This window comes from Carassius gibelio, chromosome A3 (assembly GCF_023724105.1).
Source record: "Carassius gibelio isolate Cgi1373 ecotype wild population from Czech Republic chromosome A3, carGib1.2-hapl.c, whole genome shotgun sequence".
Taxonomy (NCBI): domain Eukaryota; kingdom Metazoa; phylum Chordata; class Actinopteri; order Cypriniformes; family Cyprinidae; genus Carassius; species Carassius gibelio.
In genome coordinates this window covers 17,484,089-17,512,076 of record NC_068373.1, presented here as the reverse complement: position 1 = coordinate 17,512,076, position 27,988 = coordinate 17,484,089, and the positions used below count along the sequence as shown (strand labels likewise).

Below are 27,988 nucleotides of genomic sequence, written 5' to 3'. Positions count from 1 at the left end.
AACCTTTGTTATGGTGCACTTTACATCGTCAAGATTTAGTCGGCCTGTACAGTGTTGTGCTCAATGTTAAAGACCAATTTTGTGCTTTGTCTATGTGTGAGATTCAGCTGTCTGACTGTCACTCTCATCTCTGTCCCCACCCCTACCACACACTCACACACACACACACAGAAAGAAAACACCTGGTTTGAGTATATGGCATAATTTTACTTTCACATTATTCAGCACAGAGTAAATTTAATCTAACACAGGTATCTGACAGGTTGAACAGCGATACACCGGGGTTGCATTAGCTAGCGGATACTGCATAGACACGCGCGCACACAGAAACACACACACACGCCATGACTGTGACTCTAATCAACTACAATGACGATGTCCCCAGTACTGCATCACTGCACCGAGGGAAGCGTGACCCCCAGCTTAACTAATATGACAATGTCGCATAAATTCCATTATATTTTTTTACATGGATCACACAGAATAACACCACACACTTGCTCACCAAACGTTGCTGACCAAAATCGTTATGATCCCTGTACGTGACTGACAGTTGGCAGCTGCTTTGGTCCAGTGCTCCCCCCTAAGGCCCTGTCCCCCAAGCCTAAAAATGTGTGTACAACTGCGTGCATGTGACCACTTTTCACGAACTAAGTGCTTTCCCAGGTTTTATCGCCACGAGAGAAAATATGGATCTCCAGCTGTGGCCACTCACCACTCAAAGTTAATAGTGTGTTGATGTCATGTAAGGATTTAGTAATGAGGTAACCACTATCTACTATTCATTTCAGTCAATAACTGTGCAGGAAGAGTGACATGTTGTCAGTGTCCTCCAGATGATTTTTTTTAAATGAGATTACAAAAAAGAAAGACATTTACATGAAGGTCCACAGCAGTTGCACTCTTCATGTGCAGAAACTTTCTGATTCTAGTTCCTCCCCAGTTCGTTTAACACTGTAGACTAACCTGAAACGTTATGCCCATTCACTTGAAGTACAGAATGGAATGTCCAAAACAAGAGCCAAAACATTAGACCATTTAAGAAAGCATACAAACACACTGACAATATACCACTATCAAAAACAAGAAAGAGACATACAAACGCAACCATGAAGGGGTAATCATTTACATGGTTTATATATATATATTTATATATAGAGATTTTTTTTTTTTTAATAAACATTGTCAGATATGGGGGTCAGGACTAGTACTGAATACTTAGGACAAGAATAGGAAAAAGGGGGTGGGGACTATAAAAGCCTTTCCTCTCAAAGCCTCTTAAACTGCACTGGCCAATTCTGCGTTGGAAAGAACGTACGTACGTGCGCTTAACTGGAAATGCATGGGGAATATATATATATATTTTTTATACGTACACCAGTGGCTCTGGATGTAACAGTGTAGGAGGAAAACGAGAGACAAAGCGATGGGTTTTAGTGATTCTGGCCTCTTTAAGGGAAGTGCCATTGCGTTAGTGTATTTAGATTGTGTTTTCTTGTCCTTCTAATAGTCTTATAGGGAATGTTTCAAAGAAACAGCTAATGTGCAGTTTTTGCGAATGAAATTTTGCGGATAAAACAGGAGAGAGGGAAGACTTGCTCCACTTCCATCTTTTTGCTTTACTTTTCTCCCTCCCCCCTCAACCCACAACATACACAAACACACACACACAAGCTGTCAACACAAGCACAGGAGTTGATCGTTGAACAGACAGGATGGAGAACGGAACTACCACCAAGATTCTTTCACACATGTACGAAAAACAAAAAACAAAAAACCATGCACGCTTCCTTTCGCACCATTGCTCACACACAGGTAAACACAGATAAAAACAGAAAAAGGGCAGCGCTGATGATGATAACAGTAATAATAATCATTATCAGAAGGACAGTAATATGGCTGCCAGAGACTGACAGTTACTTTTTCCCTTATAGATGAATGTGTTTTATAGAATCTTTATTCTGGGGTCTCTCAGGAACGCTGGTCTGGTCATCGGTTCCAGATGCTGTTACGTCTCGGCTCACTCTCTAGAACTGTTCTGCCAGCAGCTCACAAAGACGCTTGGAGACGGTGTCCTTACTGCTGCGCACGGTTAACCGGTACATCTGAGAGATAGAATAAAGAGGGTTACAAAATATAAACGGACACACAAAACAACTGAGAATTGTTTGAACATTCTGCTGTCCGAATGCGTGTCTGATCCTTACTGCCGATACAGGGAGACTAAATGTAAACTTGCACGATGGACAAAGGGAACTCCACAGATACAAAGAGAAGGATGCTGCTGTCACGCCAGATCAACTGGGTTTTACTACCAGACATGGAGTGAATCACAAGAGCGGGAGGGAGGGAGGATGGGAGGTGGTTTGAGTTGAAAGGGGTGGCAGGATGAATGTGTTACCTGCTCCCCAGACTTGAGTTGCATCAGCAGGCACAGAGACACACAGACAACAGTAAGATGCAATAAAACTGACTTGGAGAGAAGTCTGTGCTCCATAGCACCAGGGAGGGACTTGGTGGCATTTCTTTGTCGATTTCCTTTCTTTTTGATTGTGTAAAATGGATACATATCAGCATAAAACTCTGTTCATACCTGAGCTTGTGCATTGGGCTCCAGTCTCAGCAGAGAACCCACTTGCTGGGCCTTGGTTTGGATCACTCCAGCACACACAAAGTTCTCTGGGTTCGGATCCACATTCTCCAAGAGAGCCATGCCTAATCCCAGTAACTATGAAACGTACGGGTGAAGGGAAAAGATGAAAGAGACAGAAGATGAGAATCAAATCAACTGGACTCGTCTGTAAATAAATTCTGCAGGAAAAACATCAGCCCTCTAAACAGAAAGGCTATAACTGAAGTAACGTTCTCCCCTACTAATCTTATTATTCCTGCAGAGGGATGTCACAATGTACCTGCATGAGTGATTACTGTGATATTTAAACAATGAAATATCCTGTTAATTCCACACATATGATAATATCATAAATAACCTGGTTTACATTGCAACATAGTTGTATTGCACCCTAAGACTGGTTGCCACCTATTATAAAACAGAAAAAAAAAGACTAATGCAGTACGTAGATACTACTGTCACACAAAATCATGTCAGAGATGACAGACGAAAGAGAGACCCACACACTTTTATTTGCCAGTGTGGGAGTTATTTGGATTCTGTAAAATAAGTCGAGCCAGTCCGCAGGAAGTTCTCATCAACATTGAGTTCTTTTTGTACAGATTTGTTCATTTATGGTCACAAACTCACTCTCTGCCCCACCACACTCATATTTTGAGTGTGATTCATTGGCCAAAAAGAGAATAACACCAGATAACACCAAAATGTGTAGCATATAGTGCAAAATATTCTGGGAACTGTATCTTACAATGCAATGCACTGAACTCGATTGCTCATATTCCTGTGAAGAATGGACCTACAGTGCACGGTATAAATGATTACACCCCCTCTGAATAAATATAAAAGATCTATTTTCTTAATGATAACTAATATAATTCATGGAAAGATGGCAATATTGAGACGTATTAAACATATACTTAATAAAAACATCAAAATATATGCCACTATTTTTCTGTAAGATAAATTAGACCATTTTGAAATGAGTACACCCAGAAAATGTATAATATTCTAGTACTTAGCATGTCCCTCCAGAACTTTAAGTATACTACTCTGACCCTTCTTAGCACCGAGTGTGCAAGTTTGACAAATTTTCACATCTGTCCTGTTTATCTCCTGGACGAGCTCGTTAAATGCTCTGGTCTTTAATGAGGAGTTCGTCTCTACAGAATCCCCCACAGCTGCTCAAGAGTGTTAAGACTGAGTGAAATACATGTCCACTGAAGGATTTTCATCTTGGGAGAATTAATATATTCACTGTCCTTCTGGTTTAAGTTATTGTAAGACATCACACAGTAGTGTGTGAATTCATGCCAGCATTGATAAAGCACAGCTCCCTCACACCTTCAGCACTCATTCAGCAAAATAGCTTTAAACCTACACACTTTTTTTTTTGTAAATTTCAGGAAGGTGTACTCATTTTTGCAACACAAAATTGTATCACTTTGATAAGAAAATCTTATTTTGCTGAATCATTTTGCCATTCTTCTTTGGTAGTGGATCAAGCAGGCTTGTTGAAACATTATATCTCCAAAGAACCTAACATGCCTTCTAAGTAAAGAGTAATGCTGAATTTGTTACATTTTAGAGGTGGTGTACTCATTTATGCTGTGCTCTGTAAATTAATTTAGCCATCATCTATTCTTGACCCATCGTTCTATTGATCTGAAGAGAACACATTTTCATGCAATCATTTTTAGAGATAAAAATAGAAAATAATAACTGAATTTTGAAACAACTCCTATTAAATATTAAATGGGATCATGTCATGTGACAATTCTGCATACTACTGACTGAAAATGCCTATTGTTTTACTTGCCATTAAAGAAACAGTAGCCAGTGTACAGTATACACTGTGCAATACACAGAAGCCTAGTATGAGATTACAAAGTCAGTATAAAGTTGTGTAGTCCCACCTTTGCTTTGAGCACTTCGGTGTCCATGGCATGGTTGGCCTTGAAGATCTTCTGTGCTTCTTGCTGAGGCCTTGTGAGAAGGGAATTTAACATGTTCCTCACTCAATTGAACAGTTTGTGATGCATGTATACAGTAATTTGTCTTCTGTGTACACACAAACACTCACAGGCTGAGCTGTTTCCAGCGCTGAAAGAAGTCGTGTGATGCCATCTCTGTGGGCTGGAAGAACTTGTTTATGGTAACAGGCAGCTTGAGGGTGAGATTCTGAAGAGCTCCACCATACCTGAAACAACACAACAGTGAAGTAAATCTCTGAGCGTATGCTGACTCATGGTCATAAGCTGTATAAATGCATGCATCTGTTACCTGAACTTGATGTTGAGGAGTGGTGCTTCACTGAAGTCAGTCAGACACTCAATGTTGATGACCTGCTGCACCTGAGCACCTCCTTCTATGAGAGGCTCCACTGTTTTAGACTGGACATTGAGCTGTGGGACCAGTTAAGGAGATAAACAACAAACCAGCATACTCTGATAATGCACAAATGACAAAAATCACAATGTGTGTAAGCAAGAATGATCATGTGTTTTCATGTGTGGATGTGAAGGATATGAGACTGTAGCTCTCCTGGACAGGTGACTGTAGTCGTGAAGGTTATGAACTGCACGGATGTCTTATTGCCATAGAACAGATACATCCGTCCTGCGACGAGAGACCACATAAACAGGTCAAAGATGAGAAGGGGTTTAAGCATCAAAAGGTTACATTTTGTTTATTCATTTTCTCTGTGCATCAGAATGTATCCTGTTTATTTTATGCGTAGCAAAAAATAATGACCATCATACAATTTAACATGATTTGCAGAAGACACTAAAATGTCATTCAGTGCAACAATAGCTTGTACATCAAAAAATATTTTCAGGCATGAATCATTAAATGACATTGAATAAGGATCACAGTGCACTGTAATTTTACATCTTTATTAATCTTTGCCAGTATTCTTCAAACCACTAGGTTTTACCCATTTATAATCAAGATGTTTATCATTCAAAAAAATAATATAATTTAGCATGATCACGTTCTTTTATATTTTACTGGTCAGAATAACTATGTTGTTTCATATTTACATATATCGGTTAAGCTGAATGATGGGACATTTTACCCAAATGTTGACATTGTATTTTCACAAGTTATTTCAAACATTAAAGTAGACACCTGCATTAAATATGCATTTATCCATCTATATAAAATAACTTGTCAAATAAATTAGATGTAGGCACCAGAATGGGGCATCTTGTCTTTAAGCCACATGCAATCTGATTATCAAGTCAAATATTAACACTGTAACGTCCCTTTCAAGTTTTAACTGTTTAAATGTGTACCTTGATACTACGGTCACTCGTAAACCCTGGTTAAAATACAATAAACTTGAAGAAAAAGTCCAGAAGTCTGCTGACACTGACCTCCAGATGATGTCATTATGATTTTGCAGATGTTGTGACTCACCCAGGTTCTGACGATATTCAGACTTTATGCCAATCTGTAGCAGTTGATTCTCAAACAGAACTCCATTGTTCTTGCAAACAAACCTGAGGGCAAGAGATAAAGAGTGTGTGTGTGAGGAAGACAAACACGCAGGGGACAGCCAGGAATGGCACTGGTTTTGTAATGGTGTGTCCACGTGTTGTCAGAAAAATCAAGAACATGAGAAAGCCACTGGGCAAACTCACATGGAAAACTCACTTCCATTTTATTTATTTGATCTTTAATGGTAGTTTGTGACCATCAGTAAAACAGGTAGTTACCAACAGTGTTAGTAAAAGATAAAGTTAGTTTCTGTCCATGCTAAGGGACTCAGTTAAGCAAATAATTTAGGAAGTATTAACTCTAACAGGCAAGTAAAGCCATGCAAATCAACACTGGAAGAAGACTTCGCCTTGAGGAAACAGGACCATCTGAGGAGCACGTGAATGCAGCATAAGACACTGAGAGGAGAGTGTGTGTTGAGTGACAACAGAGAAAAGAGACTGTAATATGAGCCTAAGCACACACACACGCATGCACACACACACACACACACACACACACACACACACACACACTTCAATGCTCCTGGCTGCTGTTTATCATGTAGTGCCATAAATTATTAAAAATAAGTACTGGAGCTGTGAACTAGTGATTAGCACAAATGCTACAAATATCCCTATGAAGCTTATTTGGGGCATTTAACAGAAGTATCTACAATGTGCAAGCAGATATAGGCTATTGTTTTCTTGGACTAGAGATTTTGAGTGAGTGTCAACATGCTGCTGACGTTTTTGCATTTAAAAGCATTATTGGGTCACCATAATTAATAGAGATTATAAGTCTGGTCTGTCTGCAGAACAGAATATAAGACAACTTTTCCCAACATTAAATAATACATTCTACTCATATAGCCATTCAAAAGTTTGGAGACTGTAAGATGTTTTTAATGTTTCTGAAAGAAGTCTGCAACAAGCCTGCATTTATTTGGTCAAAATAAAGCAAAATATTACAATTTAAAATAACTGTTTTGTATTCTTATGTCTTAAAAATTTAGTTTAAACTAGGGATGCACCCATACCATTTTTTTCAGAACCTAAAATTTACTGATAACGATCCGATACTAGCAGGTTTTTTTTTAAATCAATGTAGAATTTCTATACCTCTGTGTGTGACCTGTTCATCACCGTTTTGTGATCTACTAAATATAGAAAACTTCACTATAAAGAAAAAAAAATATGAAAAAAATATATAATCTAAACATTTAGTAAAATACTAAAATACATTTGTGAAAAACAAGTATATATATATATATATATATATATATATATATATATATATATATATATATATATATATATATATATATATATATATATATATATATATATATATATATATACACACACTTGTTTTATATAAACTATAAAATTTATTTAAAAAAAAAAAAACATTTTAAATGTATTGCATAGTAATGAGGCAGCAAGATGGGACAGAAATATAAAGTTTAAAAGAAAGCTAATAAATAATCTTTCATTTCACATATTACAAAAGACTCTGATAAAGTTTTCTCTCTCTCTCTCTCTCTCTGATACAGAGAGGTAGATCTGTGATCTAACAGACAATCGGTAGAAAGTAACATGCTTTAGAAACAGCACTAAACTCCAGCAAAATAAAGCCCTTTAATGCAAAACCCCTGATCTATATCTATAGATCAAGCATAATAATAAGAACACTGAATCATCATGGGGAGAGTTTCCTCGTCTTGACTGACCAAGCGTGACATGCAGTGGATGGAGGATGACTGACAGCCGTAGCAGAGAAAAGAGTTTAGGTCAGCTTGAATTTAATGATATTCAACTGTACCTCACATTAACCAATGTAACATTTGGAATAGAGTGCACAAAAACTCGTCTGACTGATACCCACTCTGACAGAAAATGGCAGCATCTGAGTCAACACCGATACGGAGTATTGGATCAGTGCATTCCTATATTAAACCTGTGACAGCATTTTCAGCAGCCATTAATCCAGTATTTACTGTCACACGCTCCTTCAGAAATCACTCAAATATGCTGATTTGATGCTCAAGAAAAGTTCTTACTATCGCTGTTGAAAACATTCTTTGATGAACAGAAGGTACATAGAAGAACAGCATTTGAAATAGAAATATTTTCTAACACTATAAATCTTTCAATCACTTTTTATTACTATAATAAAAGTAAAAAATCTTACTGATCCACCCAGACCTGTAGTGTATACTTGACATTTACACACACACACACACACACACTCATATATATATATATATATATATATATATATATATATATATATATATATATATATATATATATATATATATATATATATATATATATATATATATATATATATATATATATAAAATTAGCAGTTCCAACACTACATACTTAAATAATAATTAAATTGTAAAAAATAAATAAATAAATTTGTTATTTTTAAATACATTTACATTCTGTCTTCCAACAGACCATAAGAGGAAATAAAATGAGAAAAGGCTGTGGGTTGTTTGTGATGGTTGGGTGACTGAATGGAGGAAGTGAGGTGGGCAGGTGAGCTCTTACTTGTTGAGCAGTTCGTTTGACTCAGGCAGAGGAGTAGCAGGATCTTCAGAGACCACAGAAGGGGGAGCAGAGCTGAGAGACCGAAAGCGAAGGATGCAGAGAGAGGAGAGCGGCCCCAGGAGATGAAGAGAGGGGTGAGAAGTGGTAAGTGTGAAAAGGCACAGATGGTTAAAAGAGAAAGATGTTAGAAAGTGGTGAGCCAGTAAAAAGTGCAGAGTGTAGCCAAAGTAGGTAGGGAGAAAGAGGAGAGAAAAAGACAAAGGCAGAGGTTAGTACCGGCATTACATCTGCGCCCAGTAAAATGTTAGCAATTCATATTACCTTCAAACAGCACACAAATACAAAATACTTCACAGACACAAACAGAAAAAAACATTTACACAACAACAACATCTATTAAGAATCAAAAAGTTAAGCGTTTATGTATGACACTTGACGGTCAATAAGTTTTGCTGTAACATATTGACACTGTAGTCTACCACTGGCCCCTTACTCAGAGTCACCAGGACCCTCAGCCAATAGGGAGTCAGAGCTTTCAGTGGGGGGTTCCAGATCTCTGCCATCGTCCAATGAAAAGCAAGGACGTGAGACGGACATGTGTTCACGCATACACACAAATGTGCGCGCGCACACCAAAATGAGGGAGATGGAAAAGGGAGGGAAAGAGAAAGAGAAAAAAGAAGCAAGAAAAGAGAAAGACAGTCACATACTCGGCAAGATAAAGGACACAAGATTACACAACACAAAAAAACGGAAGACCAGAAGAACGAGTGATAGAAAGTGAACCGACAGAAGAGCAGAAAGCCTGACAGACATGTATATATATATTTATTCACACAAGTTCTGAACATGTTGAAATATTGGTGCACTTCACTTCAGTTAATTAAAGCAATAGATGCACAAGGGGCTAAAAACAGGATGCTTATGAACTGGATCCTTATTTACCTCAGGAAGCCATCATCATTGACGCCAGCCTCTGAGAAAACATCAACCAATAAGCTGCCTGCGCTGGGAGCGGCGGCGGTGACAGGGGGACCCGTGCGGAGCCCCAGCAGATCAGCAGACGGAGACGGAGTGGACTAAAAGAAAGAGAGTGTTCTTACATTGGGTTTTGGTTTAATAAAAACTGGAGTATTTGAATCAGGATGTGTGCCGTGGGTGGGTGTTTTCTTAGGGATTGTTCTGTATTTACTGACAATGTAAACATGTGCATGGCTGCATCGGCTGAAGTCTGCCACGTATTAGTCTCAGCCCACAGACTGCACACACTTCATACATTGACTATCTGATGCATATTATCACAAAAATAATTAAGAGCTTCTTGCTGCATTTCCAATCTGATGAGCCAGTCTGACCAGAAATAAAGTCATGTCCACAACGGTCTAGGTTGATAAAATGAGCACTTATGAGCAATGTTGGCAATGTTTGTCACACTAGAGGAACTACAGAACCATATATTGTTTTTTTAAGTAATGCCTGTGCTTATTCTATTTGACTGGGCATATATTTTGATCAGGCCGGTCTATTGTGGTGCTATCAGCCATTACAGATAAACTTGATCCTAAAAACATGAGAAGAACAAAACTAAATGTTACCTATCACTTTTGAAGGGATGGTTTACCCAAAAACGAAAATTCTGTCATCAGTTTTGCTACTAGCAACTGTTTAGTTAACGATTTAATTGAAAATATGATTTTTTTGTTCAACAGAAGAAAGAAATTCATACAGGTTTGGAACACCACAAGGTTAATGATACATTTGTAGGTGAACTATCCCTTTAATATTATACAGACCTTTTTTGTCTTAATTGGGTTGTTCTTGACAAGCATAAGCTGCAAACTGGACCAGATGCAATATTTGTGGCAAAAGTCTTGCTATACTCTACCATTCAAAAGTTTGGGGTCAGTAAGATTTTTTTAATGTTTGGTAAGAAGTCTGTTATGCTAACCAAGGCTGCATTCATTTGATCATAAATGCAGTCAAAACAAGTATTATTGTGAAATATTACCACAATAACTTTCCTATTTTAAAATATTTTAAAACATCTCATCCCTGTGATGGAAAAGCTGGATAATTCAGTGTTCAGTGTCACATGATCCTTCAGAAATCAATCTAATAAGATGATTTGCTGATAATTTTTTTCAGGATTCTTCAATGAATACAAACCCTGACCCCTGACTTTTTAACTGTAGCGCAGTTATAAAAATTTCAAAGCAGTGTTCTCCATATTTGTTTGTCTCTCTCACAGCATTAGATCCAGCGATGGCAGAGCTGTCTCCTCTTTCTCCCCCTCCATTGAGTTCTCCTCCCTCTCTCTTTCCCTCCTCTAGCTCATTCACAGACACGGCTCCTGGTCCTTTCTTCTTTTTCAGCTTGGCCAGGATGGACGACTCTCTCTCTGGGAATGGAGGCATCTCCTCAAGCACTGTGGCCTACAGTTACACACAGTGACACAGATGGTCATGCAAATAAATGGTGCGACACAAAGCAACAAAGTGTGTGAAAAAGAGTGCGATCTCACCAGGACATCGGTGCTGGCGATGGAGGACAGTTTGAGATACTCCACAGCTCTCTGCTGCAGTTCAACATCACTGTTCCTGATCTGGCTGTCAGAGCGCAGCACTTCCTGAATGGTGCTCTTTGTCTCCGGGAACAGATTAATGAACTTAATATAGGCCGAAAGCAGCAGGGCACGCGTGGGGACTGAACACAGGTGAAACTTCGAGTGGAGCAGGTTAAACTGAACCAAAGGACTAGTGAGACGGAAGAACAGAGGTGGGATGAATGGGAACAATTTGATGAATTTTAGATTACAGCAAAGATGAAGGAAATAGAAAGTGAAAAAAAAGAAAAGAAAAAGAGGACATCATTAGTACAGCAGAGTAAGATAAAATCACATCCAAAGTGTGATGTCAGAACACGCTGATATGAGTGGCTAAATAACTCACCTGGAACGAGGATCACCAGCAATAAGGTTACCAAACTCGCCCAGGATGTAGCCTCCAACCTTTACCATGTTCTCATGACAAGCTGGAGCCTGCAAAGCCTGTGAGAAAAAAAACAACAGAGCAGGAAACATGAAGTGTCATAATGATGGCGGAAATACATTTTCTGAATGTGTACAAGAAGTGACAATTTGAGCATCTGGCGTCATTTACCTCAAAGACTGTCTTGGCTGCATATCCCTGCACATCGTCACGGTTGATGACGATCTGGATGACACGGTACCACACTTCCTCACTGACGTAATCCCCAGCAATGCGGATTAGGTTCAGAATGGTATCCACGTACCAGGAGTAGTCTACTGCATATTTCTCTGCCAGGACGGCCACCTTCAGTACCTACAGACACAGGAGTCACACATTAAAACAATGAGCTGTGGCTGAAGAGACATGGAAGAGATGAAGAGAGACGTACCATTTCCTCTCTGATGGAGTAGTCGGCTGTCTCCAGGTAGCTCAGCATCTCTGCGACAATCTGCTTGGAATTGCTGCGGTCACACATGGCATAGAGGAGGTCCGCAGCTCTCTGACGCACGCTGACATCCCTCTCAGTCTGCCAGCGGAAGAAATAGAATTAAACTGTTGTAAACTGTGTCCATGAACAATAATAATAAAAAAAGTTTTTATTGCTGAAAAATAAAAGAGATCTTGTTTTGTAAGAATGCAGAATCTATCCACTTACCTTCAGGGCATTGATGACTGTCTCTATGTGCGTTTTAACTGCCTCATGGGAAAACTCAGAGCTGGCAAGGGTGCACATGCTTTCCAGGGCCAAGTAGCGCAGGTTGGTCTCTCTATGCTGTAAGAACTGGCCCAGCTGGTTGCATGCCCGCACAAGAAGATTCGGCTCACTGTTGAGAATCGGGCCATGAAGAGAGATTAAATACAACAGATTAAACCATCAAAACATCATTTCAGATCATTTAAACAAAGCAATCAATTTTTTTAAAACGCAAGAACAATACATTTTTACGTAAATCGCTCACAAATCCATACGTACGAAAATTATTCCTAAAATTAGCTGTGTTTTTAGTTGTTTGTAAACTTTCTATGGGGGGGCAAAAGAAATGGAGACTACTTGAACCTGTCATAGTGGATGATAAGAGAAATGGCTTCAAAGAGGATGGCATTCTTGGCATTGGAGTGCTGAACCTTCTTGGATTTGGGTGGCTCTTGGGCTTTGTTGAGGATAGTTTCAAGACACTCCACCAGTCGTCCCTTCACGGCGCCGTCCTCAGGCGGTGGGTAGCACTGCAGGAGTCGCAGCAGCTTGCAGGACAACCACGGAGCAGGAACGAAGTAGTAGGTGTAGTCCTGCAGGTCAGTGGAAGCTGAAGACACGATCTGAGAATGGAAAAAATAAATACATGAATAAATAAAAGAGAAGAACACATGAATTAGGGGCTGCAAAGAATTGAACATTTCATAAAATTATTGTCATGTGTTTTTTAGTGATAAACATGACAAATAAAGAAAACTATGAAAGATGGCAGGATGAACCAACTACATAAAATTTACTCAAATTTGAAATGTTAATCTATGAAATATTTATATTGTTATTTTCTATTCGTTTGACAGAATTAACATTTCACATTTAAGCTAAATACACACCAAGGATACAATGATATATCTGATCAAAATATATTAAAACAGTAATATTGTGAAATATTATTAGCATTTGAAAAAAATATAGATTTTAATATTTTATTCCTCTAGACTTCAGTGTCGCACGATCCTTCAGAAATCAGTAAAATATCTAGATTTACGGCTCAAGAACCATTTCTTAGTATCAATGTTAAAGTTGTGCTGCTTAATGTTTTCGTTTTTTCAGGATTCTTTGTTGAACAGAAAGTTGCATGCATGCATTCATTCATAAAAACAATTGTCATTCTCATCAATCTCACAAAGCCCAAAAAGACTGCAACCTATTCAGGAAACTCTGGTTTAATCGGCTCATATAAACACACACTCACCCTGCTGAGTCGTGACACAGCAAGTGACACACAGGTCTTGAACTCATCAGGGTTCTTCTGGCTGAGACAGGTGATCAGGGAGATCGCAGCAGTGACCACACCCTGAGAAAACAACAATCAGAAATCAGAAAGAAGCCTTTTAAAATGCAATAACCACAAAACCATGTTGATCTATAAAAGAGTACATTTTACACACATCATATGAACATCATGAGGTGATGGTTTCCTATGTGCTAGACTCACCATGTGCTGGTCATTGAGCAGGTGCACCACTCTAGAGGTCCATTCTCCCATGAGCACCAGGTCTGGGGAGGTCTTATACAAACGCAGGAGACAGAGAGCAGCTGACTGTTTCACACTGTCCATAGTGTCCCTGCCATTACAATAGGAACTACATTAGTTATCTATAGCATGTGAATAAGGTACAAATCTTAACCAATATACATCACCATACTCTCCCCAGCTGGTTAAATCACAGTACAAATTGGATAAAGCCAGGTACAAAATTTTCATTTTGCTGACATACAAGCTTTTATGGGGATTTTAGATATCATTTTAATCCCTCCATGAATGAGAAAATACTGTCAACAACCAGAAAAAAAATACATTTGCACCATAATTTTAAGAAAAAAAATGTGTGAGAGAATGGGAAAAATCCTAATCACTATTATTTTGGTCAATACTGTAATCACAATTATTTAACGTTATTATGAGTGGGTCATATGATCAAAAAATTATGGAAGTGATTCATTTAAAAGATATGTCAAATATACATTTGAAGTAAATACCAGTGAAATTTCACAATTCTCAATAACACAGCAGAACACTAGGGCAACTTATACAAGTAAAAAAACTAATAAAATAACAATCCTCAGAAAGTATTGAAAAATAAACCCAGTAATACAACTAAAACAAAAAGTAAAGGTCAACTACAACAGAAAAAATGATATAAATGAATTCAGTGATTTAAGTTAAGTATTCAGCTAACAGTCTACTACAGAAATTGAATAATCAAATATAAAATAAAAGGTGCATATTCTCCACTGTAAGATTTAAACTTGCTTTGTGTCTTATTAAAGCTACAAAAGTACTTCAGTAAGGAACCAGAAATTTTCTCTTTGTATTTTGTTGTTTGATTTATTAAGCACACAGACGGCAGAAGGAATATTACCTGTTGTTACTTTAAGAGCCTCACAGATCCAATTTAATGTTACACACGTATTTTCATTCTCACCTTTTTATGTTCACTTAAGACATAGTTGATGAGGATTTACATGAATAATCACCAAGTGCTGCATTTCGAAACATCCCTGTGTGTATTTGGCGGTTTAGGCACACACCTTAGCTAAAAATTCACTTCACTTGTCAGTTTTGTTCCATGTCTGAGCGCATGCACACTGATTTTAAAAACAAATAAATCGAACAAATTAAGCCCATTTTGTGAGTCACATTACACAATTTTACTGATTTGCACGTGATATTGGGCTTTTATGAAGAGTGAAACTGCACTGCTCGAGGGGTGGAATGGGGCACAATAATCTTTTTATCTTGATTAATGCATTTTCATATTTGCTGGAAGCCGAAACTGAAATCAAAACTTATTTCAGTTTCGGCTTCAATAGCACAGCTCTAGTGTGTGTGTGTGTTTGTGTGTATAAATAGATAATTAAATGTGTATTTTGGCTGTTTTATTTCCACTAGTTTAAAAGAAAACAAGTTATGGAAGCAAAATAGGACAAATGGTAACACTTTATTTAAAGAACCAATTCTATTAATTGCTTATTTACATACATATTACTATCATAATGGCTGTTTATTAGTACTTATAAAAGCACATATTAAAGCCTTATTCTACATGAACATATTTTAGATCCCTTAATCCACCCCATAACTTAACTACCATACTAACTATTAATTAAGCAGCAAATTAGGAGTGTTTTCAGAGAAAACTCTTAGTTAATAGTGAATACGTGTTCCCTCTTCTAAAGTGTTACCGGAAAAATCCTCAAAATTGACCAGTGCCTGAAAAAACAATGGGTTTTGCCTGTATTGTCTTGCCTTATAAAAAAAAAAAAAAAAAAAAAAAGTGTAGGCTATAACGGTCAAAAAACAAAAAAAAACAAATCTCTAAAACTGAACACAAGAAAGCGTTTCACTTTTCTTACATGTGACACCACACAAATACACACTTTTTATTAATCCTCTTTTTTCCCTCATGCAAGGTCCTTCAATCTAAATCCCTCTCACTCAATCCTTCCAACCCAAAGTTGCTCACCCAGCCACAAGGATGCGAGGAATCTCTCCAGCGAAGGCCTCGGCCATCTCTCTGCTGCCCACGTTGGCGATGCAGTGCAGAGCCAGACACATGAAGGTGGGGTTTCGGCTGGACAGGTCATTCTTGATTGCATTGTTAATCAGCCTGATCAGTTCACTGTTGCTGTTCACCAGCACAGAGATGAACAGATATCCCTGGAGCACAGACAAAAAAAGAAGCAGTCAAAAGAAAGCTGATGGTTATGCTTTATGTTTTGCACACAGACTAAAGCTGAAATGAAGACAGCATCACTGAAGAACTGTCATCTTCAAACAGGCTCAGAGCGGCAGCCCTGCAAGCTCTGTGGATAAGCACTAAACCACGAGAGAGAGCTTTTCTCCCTCGCTGAGCTAATGTGCCTCCCTCACTGCTGCAAGGGTTAAAGCTCTCTAGAATTGCTTCATTTCCACTCTCACTGCATCATGATGTTGTGCGTGCTGGAGGTTTGGAGGAATGGGTCTTTTGCAAGACGATCAGAATCATCTGAATTCTACTATCAGTTAGCAAAATTCAGTCATTCACTATATTCAGTGTATTGAAACTCCATTATTACAGTTCACTGAATTTATCAAGAATACAATCTTCACTCTTCAATTTTCTCTGATTGCCCGTTACGTTTTCTTTTCATTTTTCTTTCTCTGCCATGTATCGGTACCTACATACATTATAAATTATAGTACCTTTTGCTTATTAGTCTGTTTGTTTGTTGGTGTAATTGTATTTAAAAATAAATTAATAATGATAATAATAATAATAATAATAAAATAACCTTCTGCAGCTAAATTCAGCATCCAAGACTCAGTATATCACGTATCAGAAGAGCAGTGGCCATTCAGTGACCTAAATGAGGTTTGGAATCTATTTGATGTGCTTATAAGTCTCATTTTAGTGAGTCACAGAAATCGGTAAGGTTTAGAGGTATAAGGAAACTGGTATTCTATTTGAGTGAAGAAACTGAGTTTTTGGCCTGGGCTCACAGGAAACTGAATATTGCATTGAATGTATTTGACCCGTATGGGAGGAGTAGGTCAAAACATGATGATATCACCTCATTCTTCAGCATTATACTAGAATGACTTGGAGTGAAAAGGACTTTAACAAAGGCTAACAAGATGCATGACTTGGTGTGCTCTACAACCCTTCCACAAATTATCAGTGCTATGTAAATGTCCTTCATTTTGCCATGTGCAGCATTATCCAAGAACAGATGCTAAGGCCATGTGGAGTTTAGTGACAACACATGTTGCCGTTTAGTTTGCATTGTAAATGTTATTTTAATGCTTTTCCTTTAAAACAAAAAGATAAGCTGACTCAAAATGGCCCTCAGTTTGTTGTTCTTTTTGTACCGAAACATGTTCAGATTGCCCAGATTGGGCCCTGCTTCTGTCAGTGTTGCCCTGTGAAGCGCTGCGTGGCTGTTAGATCAGCAGGAGATAATTAGACCTCATGGTAGGTCTACATGGCATGGAGTGCCACTGAGCCTCTTTGACAAGCTAAAAGCACATCTGTTGCTCACTCTCACTAGCTACAAGGTTAAAACTGCAGAGTAATACAATTCAGATACTTTTGTTACACTACTGTTCAAATGTAGTTTGGGGTCGGTAAGCTTTGTAAAAATGTTTTTGAAATAAGTCTCTTTATCATCAACTAAGTTGCATTTATTTGATCAAAAATGCAATAATATTGCGAAACATCATTGATTGCAATGTAAAAAGAAAAGAATTCCTGTGAAGACAAAGCTGAATTTTCAGCATCCATTACTTCAGATTCTTCAAGAATCATTCTAAAACACCCCCCTTTGCTTTAGAAACATTTATAATCAATGTTGAAAACAATGTTGAAATATATATATATTTTTTTTTTTTTTACTCCCCAAACTTTGAGGAGTTTATATTGGTAGCTACACCTCAGAAGCGGTTAACACTGCACACTGGATCTGTTTGTTCAAAACAGTGTAATGTAGTCAATATCCTGCATATCATTTGCATGAGTAATCTCTTACATGTCTATATGCAGACAGAAGAGAGTATCTCTCATTGAAAGAAAAAAAAAAAAAAAAAGAGAAAACTGAAAACATTTAGTTTTTGCTGATATCTTGCCATGGCGCTGAACTCATGAGGAGTGTCAGGAAACAAGCATGTAAGAGGCATTGCAAACTATTATATTTTCTTGTATATGCAGTGTTCGAAACTGCACACTTTGACTTATTTACCAGTAAATGTATTGTGAGTGTGATTGCCACATGAATGCCAGGATAAATAAATGAATGAATGAATTCAGACACTACTGCACTACTGTACCTAATTATCCTGATATGCAACTATTTCCTGTACAGTTGTCATATTTTGCATCATTTCCTTGAACCTTTGGTCCACTTCACTGGCCAAAAACATTGTAACTAATCTGCCTGTGAGTGGCAGTAAAGTGTGCAATAACTTACCAGAAAAATACATGCTTGCACACACTCACTCATAAAAGTCAACAGTGGTTCAATTCCAAAATAAAAAGACATTTCAAAACACCTTAAAACAACACTACTCCTAGAATTTAATCCACACATCCACACACAGTAGGATATTTGAGCTGGTTCCACTCACAATCTGTTTCTCAGTGTACTTGTTGGAGCTGAGCAGGTTGACAGCCTCCATGTGGCCGAAGTCAATGTCATGGCCCAAAAGGAAGATGAAGAGCAGCTTGCACACATACTTTTTCTTGCTGTATCCATCCAAAGCCTTGTCTCCTTTAAATTTTGAGCGGATGTTGGCCAACTCTTTATTTATGCGTTTGATCTCGGCCTCCTTACTCTTACCTGAAGAGAGAAACGAAACACAGGGAGCCTCAGACAACAGGATTTCAAATACCACTTCAGAACAATTGGTTATCACTGGGTGATCTGAACCTATCAGGAAACAACACAAGCTGACAAAATGCCTGACTGCTGTTGATATCTTGCCTCAAATGGACATAGCTAGCATTTGCATTTACCATAGTACAGCTTAGACAGTATAACTGAGCTGTGAGCTCTTTAGGCATGAAGAATATGCACTTTCCATGCCATTATTTTCATTTCACATTCAATTATTCTTGTATAAAACTGTATTTAAAGTTATAAATCAAAATGCTTATATCATCTTTAAAAATCTATAAATGAGTATCAAGGATGTTCATAATAAGATCAAAATCAGGAATCTGAAAAAAAGAAAAGTAAAAAACCTTTGGCCACAGTTATGTGGTGTGATTGTTGACAGGGATGGAAATTAGCACCGGCCACCAGCCAAATGCGGTGATTTTGTGTTGTGGCGGGTTAACTCGCTTCACCTACTGGGCACCGTGGCGGGTAAATTTTATTTCCAGTCTTCAAGTACTTTTTCAGAAGTTAGCTCTGTGGCTAGTAAGTCAACCCTCTACATTGCGAGTAAAGCACTCTCATATGCGACTAAAGCTTCCTTCTGGCTACTAAATGATGTCTAATATTAGCCAATGGCTAATAAATTCTCTGACTTTACTTGCCAGTGTGTTAGTTGGAGGCTAAGTTTAGCACAGATATTTTCACTCGCGAACACTCAGCTGACTTTCCGTCAGACGATCTGTGTTTTTTTCCTCAATGGATTCACAACGCACCTGTATAATGTACCGTAAACTCTAGTGTTAAGGAGCTTTCTCACACTCACATAAGGAAAGAGAGAGAGAGAGAGAGGATATACGTGCTACATTTAAACAATATTATTTGTTGTATTTTCCTGTCAAAATAATGGCGTTCCTATGGAAGACTTCAGCTTTTTAACAGCTGGGTTTTCCAGTAGTGGGTGGAGTTAATGCGCGAACGGCAATCTCATTGGCTGGCGCTCACCTATTATCGTCCCTGTTTTGATTTCAGCAAATCAGTTCGAGTGAACGCTCAAAAAAAATACGGATTAATATTCATGAATCCAGCAGCTCATCAACCCTTAGTAAGTTTTATAGTTTTTATTAATAGGAATCAAATTATTCTTAAAAAGTGTGCGAGCCGAGATTTCTTTCAGTGATAGTGTTGAACAGGGGACTTTTCCCCACGTGTTCCCTCAACCACAAAAAAAAACAAAAAACAAAAAAAAAACACTTACACATACAAATACTGGTTAATTAAGTAATAATAAACATTATTAATGCGTATGAAAATGGTTTAGAATGTCGTAAAAATTCTGTGCATTAAAAAAGTTCAGTGTAGTGTATCATCCGGTTGGGCTACGGAGTTGAGAGAATGAGCTGCTTCAGTAAGAGTCGGCTGTTTCAAAACCTATAAGTATTTCATTGCGACTTGAGATTAAATAAACTGCTTAATTATTGTAGATCTTGTAGTATTAATTTTCACATGCAGTTACACCTTGTTGTTTTTTAAAAAGAAAGTGGCTGGTAAAAACATAGGCTGGTAGATTTTGAAATACACCAGCAACAGTTATTTTTGATATTATGAGAGTTGGTGCATTGAGAATGAAATAAAAGGAGGGTCAAAGGAGCAGATGTTAAATGAAGAGGATGGGAAACCAGGAAAGACGACAGGAAATAGCAACACATTTTTGGGGGGGTTGGGGTTAAACAGGATAAAGCCCTTGGAAATATTCAAGTTTTCATAAAGTCTGGCAAAATACATCCCTAATTTTCACACTTGCATGACAAAAACCATGTTCTTGCCACTACATATACAAAATCCACCAAAATATCGTACAGCTCATTATTTAATGTTTTCTATCATTCACCGCCACTACACCACAAAACCTTTAGGAGGTCATACCATTTCTAATGCTCACTTCATCAATCACCCTTGGGCAAACCATCAGATTTCTTATTTTCTCCAGCGTTACCCATGTACAACAGATAAATATTCACTCTGCTTTGCACAAGCACCAGGGCTTGAATTTCGGTGCGGGAATGCGGGGATTGCGCATAATTTAAAACATTCTCGCAAGGTTAGCTTTTATAGTGCGAGAAATTCCCGCACAAATATATTTGCTTCATCTCAGAGCAAATTATTAAAAAATAAATTCACAGATGCGAGAAAAAATGTCAAATTGTCTAGTCAAATTGTCTTTTATTTTCGAATTTAATTCCTCAATCAGCGCTGGACCGGCATTTTCTGTCTCAGCGCTGAGCTCATAGACAGTAAACGGCGGAGCCCTGGCTGCTGTAGACAGATCATGTTTCACGCTGTCAATGCAGCGGTCTGCGTTGCGCTGATCTTATTCACACTATCAAGTGTAGGTGCAGCATTCTAACATTTTGAGTCAAAATGAGCTGTTTGTGAAGAAATGATCCGCTTCCAAATTGTCGTTGTAATAACGAAACTGAAACATTAAAAAACATTTTGCTCTTTATGGTGTGCGAGTGATAGAGCGAGGCAGCAACGAACCAACTGATCAGCTTACAGCGTCACAACATTGAATGCTCGGCCGAACAGCTGATCATAGCTGTACAGGGCGCCTTTATTATTTTTCATCTCCATAAATATATCTATAAATATATCTAGTAATAAAGTTAACGCAAGGGCTAGAAATCAATTAATATTTTGCTGATCCTTCTTGTCATCATGGAGAGCGCAGTTGGTTGCATGGCAACGACAGACTCCACGAGAGTGCAAGCGCTTGTGGAAATGAGACTGCGGCGCGCGCGCCCGAGCTTTCCACTTGTTTGAGCATGTGACTGCGCGTTTCCCCTTGTTTTCTATTCATTTTGCGCAGCATATTTCCCGCGCGCACAAACACGGCCACAGACAATGAATTGTTTGGTTAGCGTAGTAGTTTAAATATGGACCGTTGGCTGAAGCGAAAGACAAGTTCGGATGATGCAGATCACGATCCAAAGAAAAAAGTTTTCACTGAAATGGAGAAACTCATTCAGACAGCCATGGTCATACCAGTAGCGAGTGTGTCGTGTGAACGTGGATTCAGCACACAAAACTGGATCAAAACTAAATTCCGAAATTCACTGAATAATACAAGTCTCACAAATCTAATGATCATTTCAGAGCTTGGACCTTCCCTTGAGCAGTTTGACTTCAACAGAGCCATCATCAAATGGAAAGAAATGAAGATGAGGAGACAGATGAGAAACTTGGAATAAGTCACATGAAAAAAAAGAAATGGAAAAAATTACTGAAATAGAACTGAAATGTATGAAAGACATAAATACTTATAGTTTAAACTGAGTTCTTAATATCAATTTACAATATCAATATCAAAAGTAAAAAAAAAGCAAAGAATTGAACTGAACTGAAACACATGAACTGAAATAGACATGAATATATAGCATAGGCCTAGTTTAAACAGAGGTCTTAATGTCAATTTGAAGAGCATGATGTATTTTGTATAAAGTTTTTTTTTTTTAATTTTTAACTGATTTGAGAACTGGAAATGCACAATTCATGCATACAAATCTGTAGATATTAATAAATGAACATGATTAAATTAGACCGATGCATCAAAAGTTATTCTCCCCCCCATAATCTTTAGATCCCCCCCATGTGACCCATGTAAGGGGGGAATTCCCCCCCAGTTTAAAAAACGAAATTCAGGCCCTGAGCACTTTTCAAGAAGGAAACTGATGAAATCCTTGTAACTGCTGACACATGAGATAATGCTAGAAGGAAAATAAAACCAAATGTTAAAAGAAAAAAGACTTATGTTGAACAGCTTGGCAAATAAGTACTATTATATTTTGGTGCAATTTAGTGTCTGAGAATTTAGTGTTTTTGAGAATATTATCATCCAGTAGAGTCATACGTTAGTCAAACTAACTTTGCCCATGCAGACATGCTTTTACTGGTGTTGCAGCTTTAATGATTCTAATAGGACACTAATGAATCCACTTTTTGATGAATGCATCCAAATGTAATTTGCAGTGACCACCAGTTTTATAATAATTGCAACAGACCCACTAATGTTGCAATTGTGGCAGCAATGAAAGACTGAATCATACTCTCCCTCCACCAAAGAAACTTGACATAGCAGCAAACAACATGGGTCAACATTATTCCTACAATTTATGTAAGCGCAGATGTTAACCAACTTAAAGTTCAAGCTGTTTAATGGTTGGCTTTTCTGTATGAAAGCTTGCAGTAACATGCAATCCGATTTCAATAGTGGCTAACACCAATCATTGCTAACACTCAAACAAATCAACAGAATAGAAGAAAATTCAAGAAATTCACGCTCAATTTGATATGACAAAAAAAATAATATTTATATTTTAAAACATACAAGATATTTGACAGTAATGCCAAATTGCCACTGAGGTGTCATCAAATACCTGATAAGTTCTAACAACTTTAAGTTGTATTTTTCGTAATTTATACACATTTTGTTGTGTATGTCCTATTACTAATTTTGCACATTTTAGAGAGCACAGAGGACTGAAAGAATCTCTGCACTGTTGTCATTACTTATCTCATTATCTGTAGAACTGTCATTAGACGATTGATGATCTTGTGTGTGACTGATTTGTTTTTTCTTTATCACTTAAAAAAAAATATTTCAGATATATATTCAGAGTTAAATTATATATGTTAGTCTTTTTTAGCATTTTTAAATTAATAAACATGTAACTGTTTATGTAATATAGGCACATAACATTGTACTATTGATCACAGGCCCCTGAATCTAATCAAATAATATCACAGCATGTTTTGAAGTACTGGCAAGCATCACATTGCTGAAAGGGAATTAATGTCAGATCGTATTGGGATAAAACATCTGATTTACACCCCTACTCAGCACATCATCTCCATAAACACATGCACTACCCACTATGACTCTTAATTGTGTATCAAAAGTTTTAGTACAGAAGCCGACCATTTTTAAACATGAGGACCTAAATTAAAGTGTGGACATATTATTTTACTTGCTCATATATACCTGCATAAGAAATGCCATATATTTACATATACAGGTGAATCTCAATAATTTAGGATGTTGTAGAAAACTTCATTTCAGCAATTCAACTAAAATTGTGAAACTTGTGTATTAAATCAACTCAATGCACACAGACTGAAGTGGTTTTAGTCTTTTGTTCTATTAATTGTGATGATTTTGGCTCAAATTTAACAAAAAGCCACCAATTCACTTTCTCAACAAATTAGAATATGGTGCCATGCCAATCAGCTAATCAACTCAAAACTAGGGATGCACCGGTTGACCATAAATCTGAACATACATTTTTGGTATTTTTTTTGGCCGATTTTTCTGGAATTACATTGTAATCATTCGTTATGTCATTTGTGTGGAAGTATTTCAAAAGCTGTGGACAGAAAGGACACGGACAGCCGTTCAGCACTGGCACAGCAGGAAGCGAACTGCTGACTGCACAAAATAAGAGTCCCTTTCCTGCGCTCATTGAAGTACCTGTCTGCGCACTGCACAAGCGGAGACAGTTCATCTCAACTTCTCACGTGTTGGATGAGAAATGAAACAGACTAAGCTGTTTGAAACACGTTTGAAAAGCCAGAAGTAAAAGTCAGTTCTGTATAGGATGATTATTTTTTATTTTACCTTAAAATTACATTGACTTAATTTTTTTTTTTTAAATCACCTGCTGTAGCACACTGAAAAAGTCTCATTAGTCGAATTAAAAAAAAATTAAGGGTACTGATTCACATCTATATTTTTTTTTACTTGAGACAATATTTATTTATTTTTCATTGGCTCAAGTAAAAAAAACATAGATGTGAATCATTACCCTAATTTTTTTTTTTTTATTGGAAGAACGAAACATCTTTGTTTTATTCACACCAACATTATTTCATTTTAAAAATTTGGAATAATGTATTTATATAGCATACTTCTATTTAGTCTCACTGGTGAAGACCTTTTTTAATTTAAAACCAAATTTAAAAACTAAAATACTGAATGCTGATTAAGAAACATCTTATTGAATCTGTGTTTATGGTGTTGTTTGGATTGTAGAACTATGCAGGTGTTGACTTTAATTTCACATGATTAAAGTTAATCTTTTCATCTAAGGCCAGTTCTATGTCGTTTCAACCCAATTCAAAAACTAAAGCTAAATGCTGATGTCTGTACCATCTATGTTTGTATTGAATGTAGGCTACTTACTGTGCAGTTACTGCCATTAATTTCAGATGGTTACACTTATTGTTTTCAATAGCCAAAAGCCAGTTTGGCCTATAAAATACCAAATAAAGATCTTGTTTATGCACACTTCTTTCTTATTTTTTGCTTAAAGATAAAAAAATAAATAAATAAAAAATCGGAAATCTGTATCGGAACCGGCCAGTTTGGTTGTAAAAAAAAAAAGAAAATCGGCATCGGAATCGGCCATGAAAAATCACGATCGTGCATCCCTACTCAAAACACCTGCAAAGGTTTCCTGAGACTACAAAAGGTCTCTCAGTTTGGTTCACTAGGCTACACAATCATGGGAAAGACTGCTGATCTGACAGTTGTCCAGAAGACAATCACTGACACTCTTCACAAGGAGCCACAAACATTAATTGTCAAAGAATCTGACAGAGTGCTGTATCGAAGCATGTTAACAGAAAGTTGAGTGGAAGGAAAAAGTGTGAAAAAAAAAGAACAGAGAGAACCGCAGCCTTATGAGGATTGTCAAGCAAAATTTATTCAAGAATTTGAATGAACATCACAAAGAATGGATTGAGGCTGGGGTCAAGGCATGCAGACGTGTCAAGGAATTTGGCTTGTCGTATTCCCCTTGTTAAGCCACTCCTGAACCAAAGACAACGTCTCCTTAGCCCAGGTAAGATGCTTAACCTGGTCTAAGGAGAAGAAGAACTGGACTGTTGCCCAGTGGTCCAAAGTGCTCTTTTCAGATGAGAGCAAATTTTGTATTTCATTTGGAAACCAAAGTCCCAGAGTCTAGAGGAAGGGTGGAGAAGCTCATAGCCCAAGTTGCTTGAAGTCCAGTGTTCGGTTTCCACAGTCTGTGATGATTTGGGGTGCAATGTCATCTGCTGGTGTTGGTCTATTGTGTTTTTTTCAAAACCAAATAAATTTTGGAGCACTCCATGCTTCCTTCTGCTGACCAGCTTTTTGAAGATGCTTATTTCATTTTCCAGCTGGATTTGGCACCTGCCCACACTGCCAAAAGCACCAAAAGTTGGTTAATTACCATGGTGTTTGTGTGCTTGACTGGTCAGCAAACTCACCAGACCTGAACCCCATAGAGAATCTATGGGCTATTGTGAAGAGGAAGATGAGAAACAAGAGACCAAAAAATGCAGATGAGCTGAAAAGCCACTGTCAAAGAAACCTGGGCTTCATACCACCTCAGCAGTGCCACCAACTGATCACCTCCATGCCATGTCAAAACGAGGCTGTAATTGAACCAAAAGAAGCCCCAACCAAGTATTGAGTACATATACAGTAAATTAACATACTTTCCAGAAGGCCAACAATGTTTTTTTTATTGGTCTTATGAAGTATTCTAATTTGTTGAGATAGTGAATTGGTGGGTTTCTGTTAAATGTGAGCCAACATTATCACAATGAAAAGAACCAAAGACTTAATCTACGGTACTTCAGTCTATGTGCATTGAATTTATTTAATAAATGAGTTTCACAATGAGTTGAATTACTGAAATAATTATTTATTGAGAGGCACACACACATACATATATATATATATATATATATATATATATATATATATATATATATATATATATATATATATATATAACTGTGTATGTGGTGCCAGGTTTTTAACAGAAGGTGAGGATAAAAAAGTTCACCTTATTTGCAGCCATTCTTTAAAAAAACCACAAAATTACTATAGGAACTTACCACAAAAAAAGCCTTTTAAGATTCAAGAGGTAAAATAAGAGGTACAAAAGCAGCAGCAGAAAATTACAGAAACATCGAAAGCAGATGACCCTCCTATAAAGCTGAGCTCAAGGCGACTACTTGATAACTGGATTATCGTGAAAAACACATCTGAACTGAATCCTCTGGGCGAGCAGCGATATCAACCGCTATCCAACTAGTCAAGGTGACGAGACCAAAATAGACAAGACAAGACATGCTGGATACACCATCTGCAGTGAAACACACGGTTTTCGGTGGCGGCCTAGCGGGCTCTCTGACGATAAAGCATCTCTCCATCACCGGAGCTAAAGCTAACGGGCCCGGGTGATCGGCCAAGAGCCACTCGTCTATAATTCTGGATGAAAAAGCATCACGGAGCAAACCAGAAGCCATTTGATCCAGTTTAGGGCGTATATAGGAAGAGTTCAGTGTAGCTGTGTTTGAGTGTGACAGGGACACTTACAGTTTCTGATGTCCGAGATGAACACAGCTAATCCTCGCATCCCGTCTCCCTTCGACACAGCCGGCATGTTTGCTCGCTTTTTCTCTTCAAGTCGGCTTCAACACGAAACAAATGACTTTCAGATGTTCAGAGGTGCAAATTAAACAGGCGGCGGTTTGAGTTCAACTGAACCGAGCTAGCGGGCTAAAGTTAACTCACACTTAAACCGCGAATTTAGTCCTGAGTTAAACTGTTAGCGCTCTTAAAGCACACAGAAATGTAGCTGCGGGTGTTTATAAAGAAAAGAAGTGAATGCAGTTAGTGAGAGAGAGACTACGGTTTCCGTTGGCTAATTCATTCAATCCCGTGAAATCAAGTCAATGGGAAAACTATGGAAAGGCACTCGCTTCCGTTGCGGTACTGACTAATTAAAAAACAAGCCACCGTGTTGCTTTTAATTTAAGATTATGCGCCTATATGTCGATGGTGTTAAAATAACAATTGATAGATCTCTGACTTTGAAACACGCACGGCAAGCTAGCCAAACAGCTAGCGAGCTGGCTAGCTCTATCAAATGTTAGAATACATCACCCAAATGACCGCGATCGGACAACGGGGAATCCTGCTTGCTGACGAACTAATCTAACAGACCTTTTTCTCAAGGAAAAGATCGCTGTGTGCTATAATTAGCCGTCAATACTGTACGAGACTTTTCGTTCGGTCGCTGTACCCGGACGGAGCTCGTGACAGAACGGGCAATGAGCTCGCGCC

The 27,988-nt window shown here is 37.8% G+C and overlaps 1 protein-coding gene across 3 annotated transcripts; it reads right to left on the bottom strand.

Annotated features, from left to right (window-relative positions):
• Nucleotides 1-186: 186 nt before the first annotated feature.
• Nucleotides 187-27,981, bottom strand: LOC127949726 (AP-2 complex subunit alpha-2). 3 transcript variants are annotated; one of them, XM_052547218.1, is made up of 22 exons: nt 27,239-27,981; nt 18,563-18,774; nt 15,927-16,120; nt 13,895-14,024; nt 13,652-13,753; nt 12,763-13,022; nt 12,361-12,529; nt 12,094-12,231; nt 11,835-12,017; nt 11,625-11,722; nt 11,198-11,429; nt 10,923-11,108; nt 9,622-9,755; nt 9,170-9,232; nt 8,677-8,748; nt 6,053-6,135; nt 5,160-5,248; nt 4,913-5,037; nt 4,713-4,829; nt 4,546-4,615; nt 2,594-2,728; nt 187-2,105 (listed from the first exon to the last, which is right to left on the bottom strand). In XM_052547218.1, exons 1-22 carry the CDS (start codon nt 27,303-27,305, stop codon nt 2,028-2,030), a joined length of 2,937 nt encoding a protein of 978 aa, XP_052403178.1. In that variant the 5' UTR covers nt 27,306-27,981; the 3' UTR covers nt 187-2,027. The 3 variants fall into 3 exon arrangements, with proteins under 3 accessions (XP_052403178.1, XP_052403188.1, XP_052403196.1); XM_052547228.1 differs by lacking the exon at nt 9,170-9,232; XM_052547236.1 differs by lacking the exons at nt 8,677-8,748; nt 9,170-9,232.
• Between the last annotated feature and the right edge of the window lie 7 nt (nt 27,982-27,988).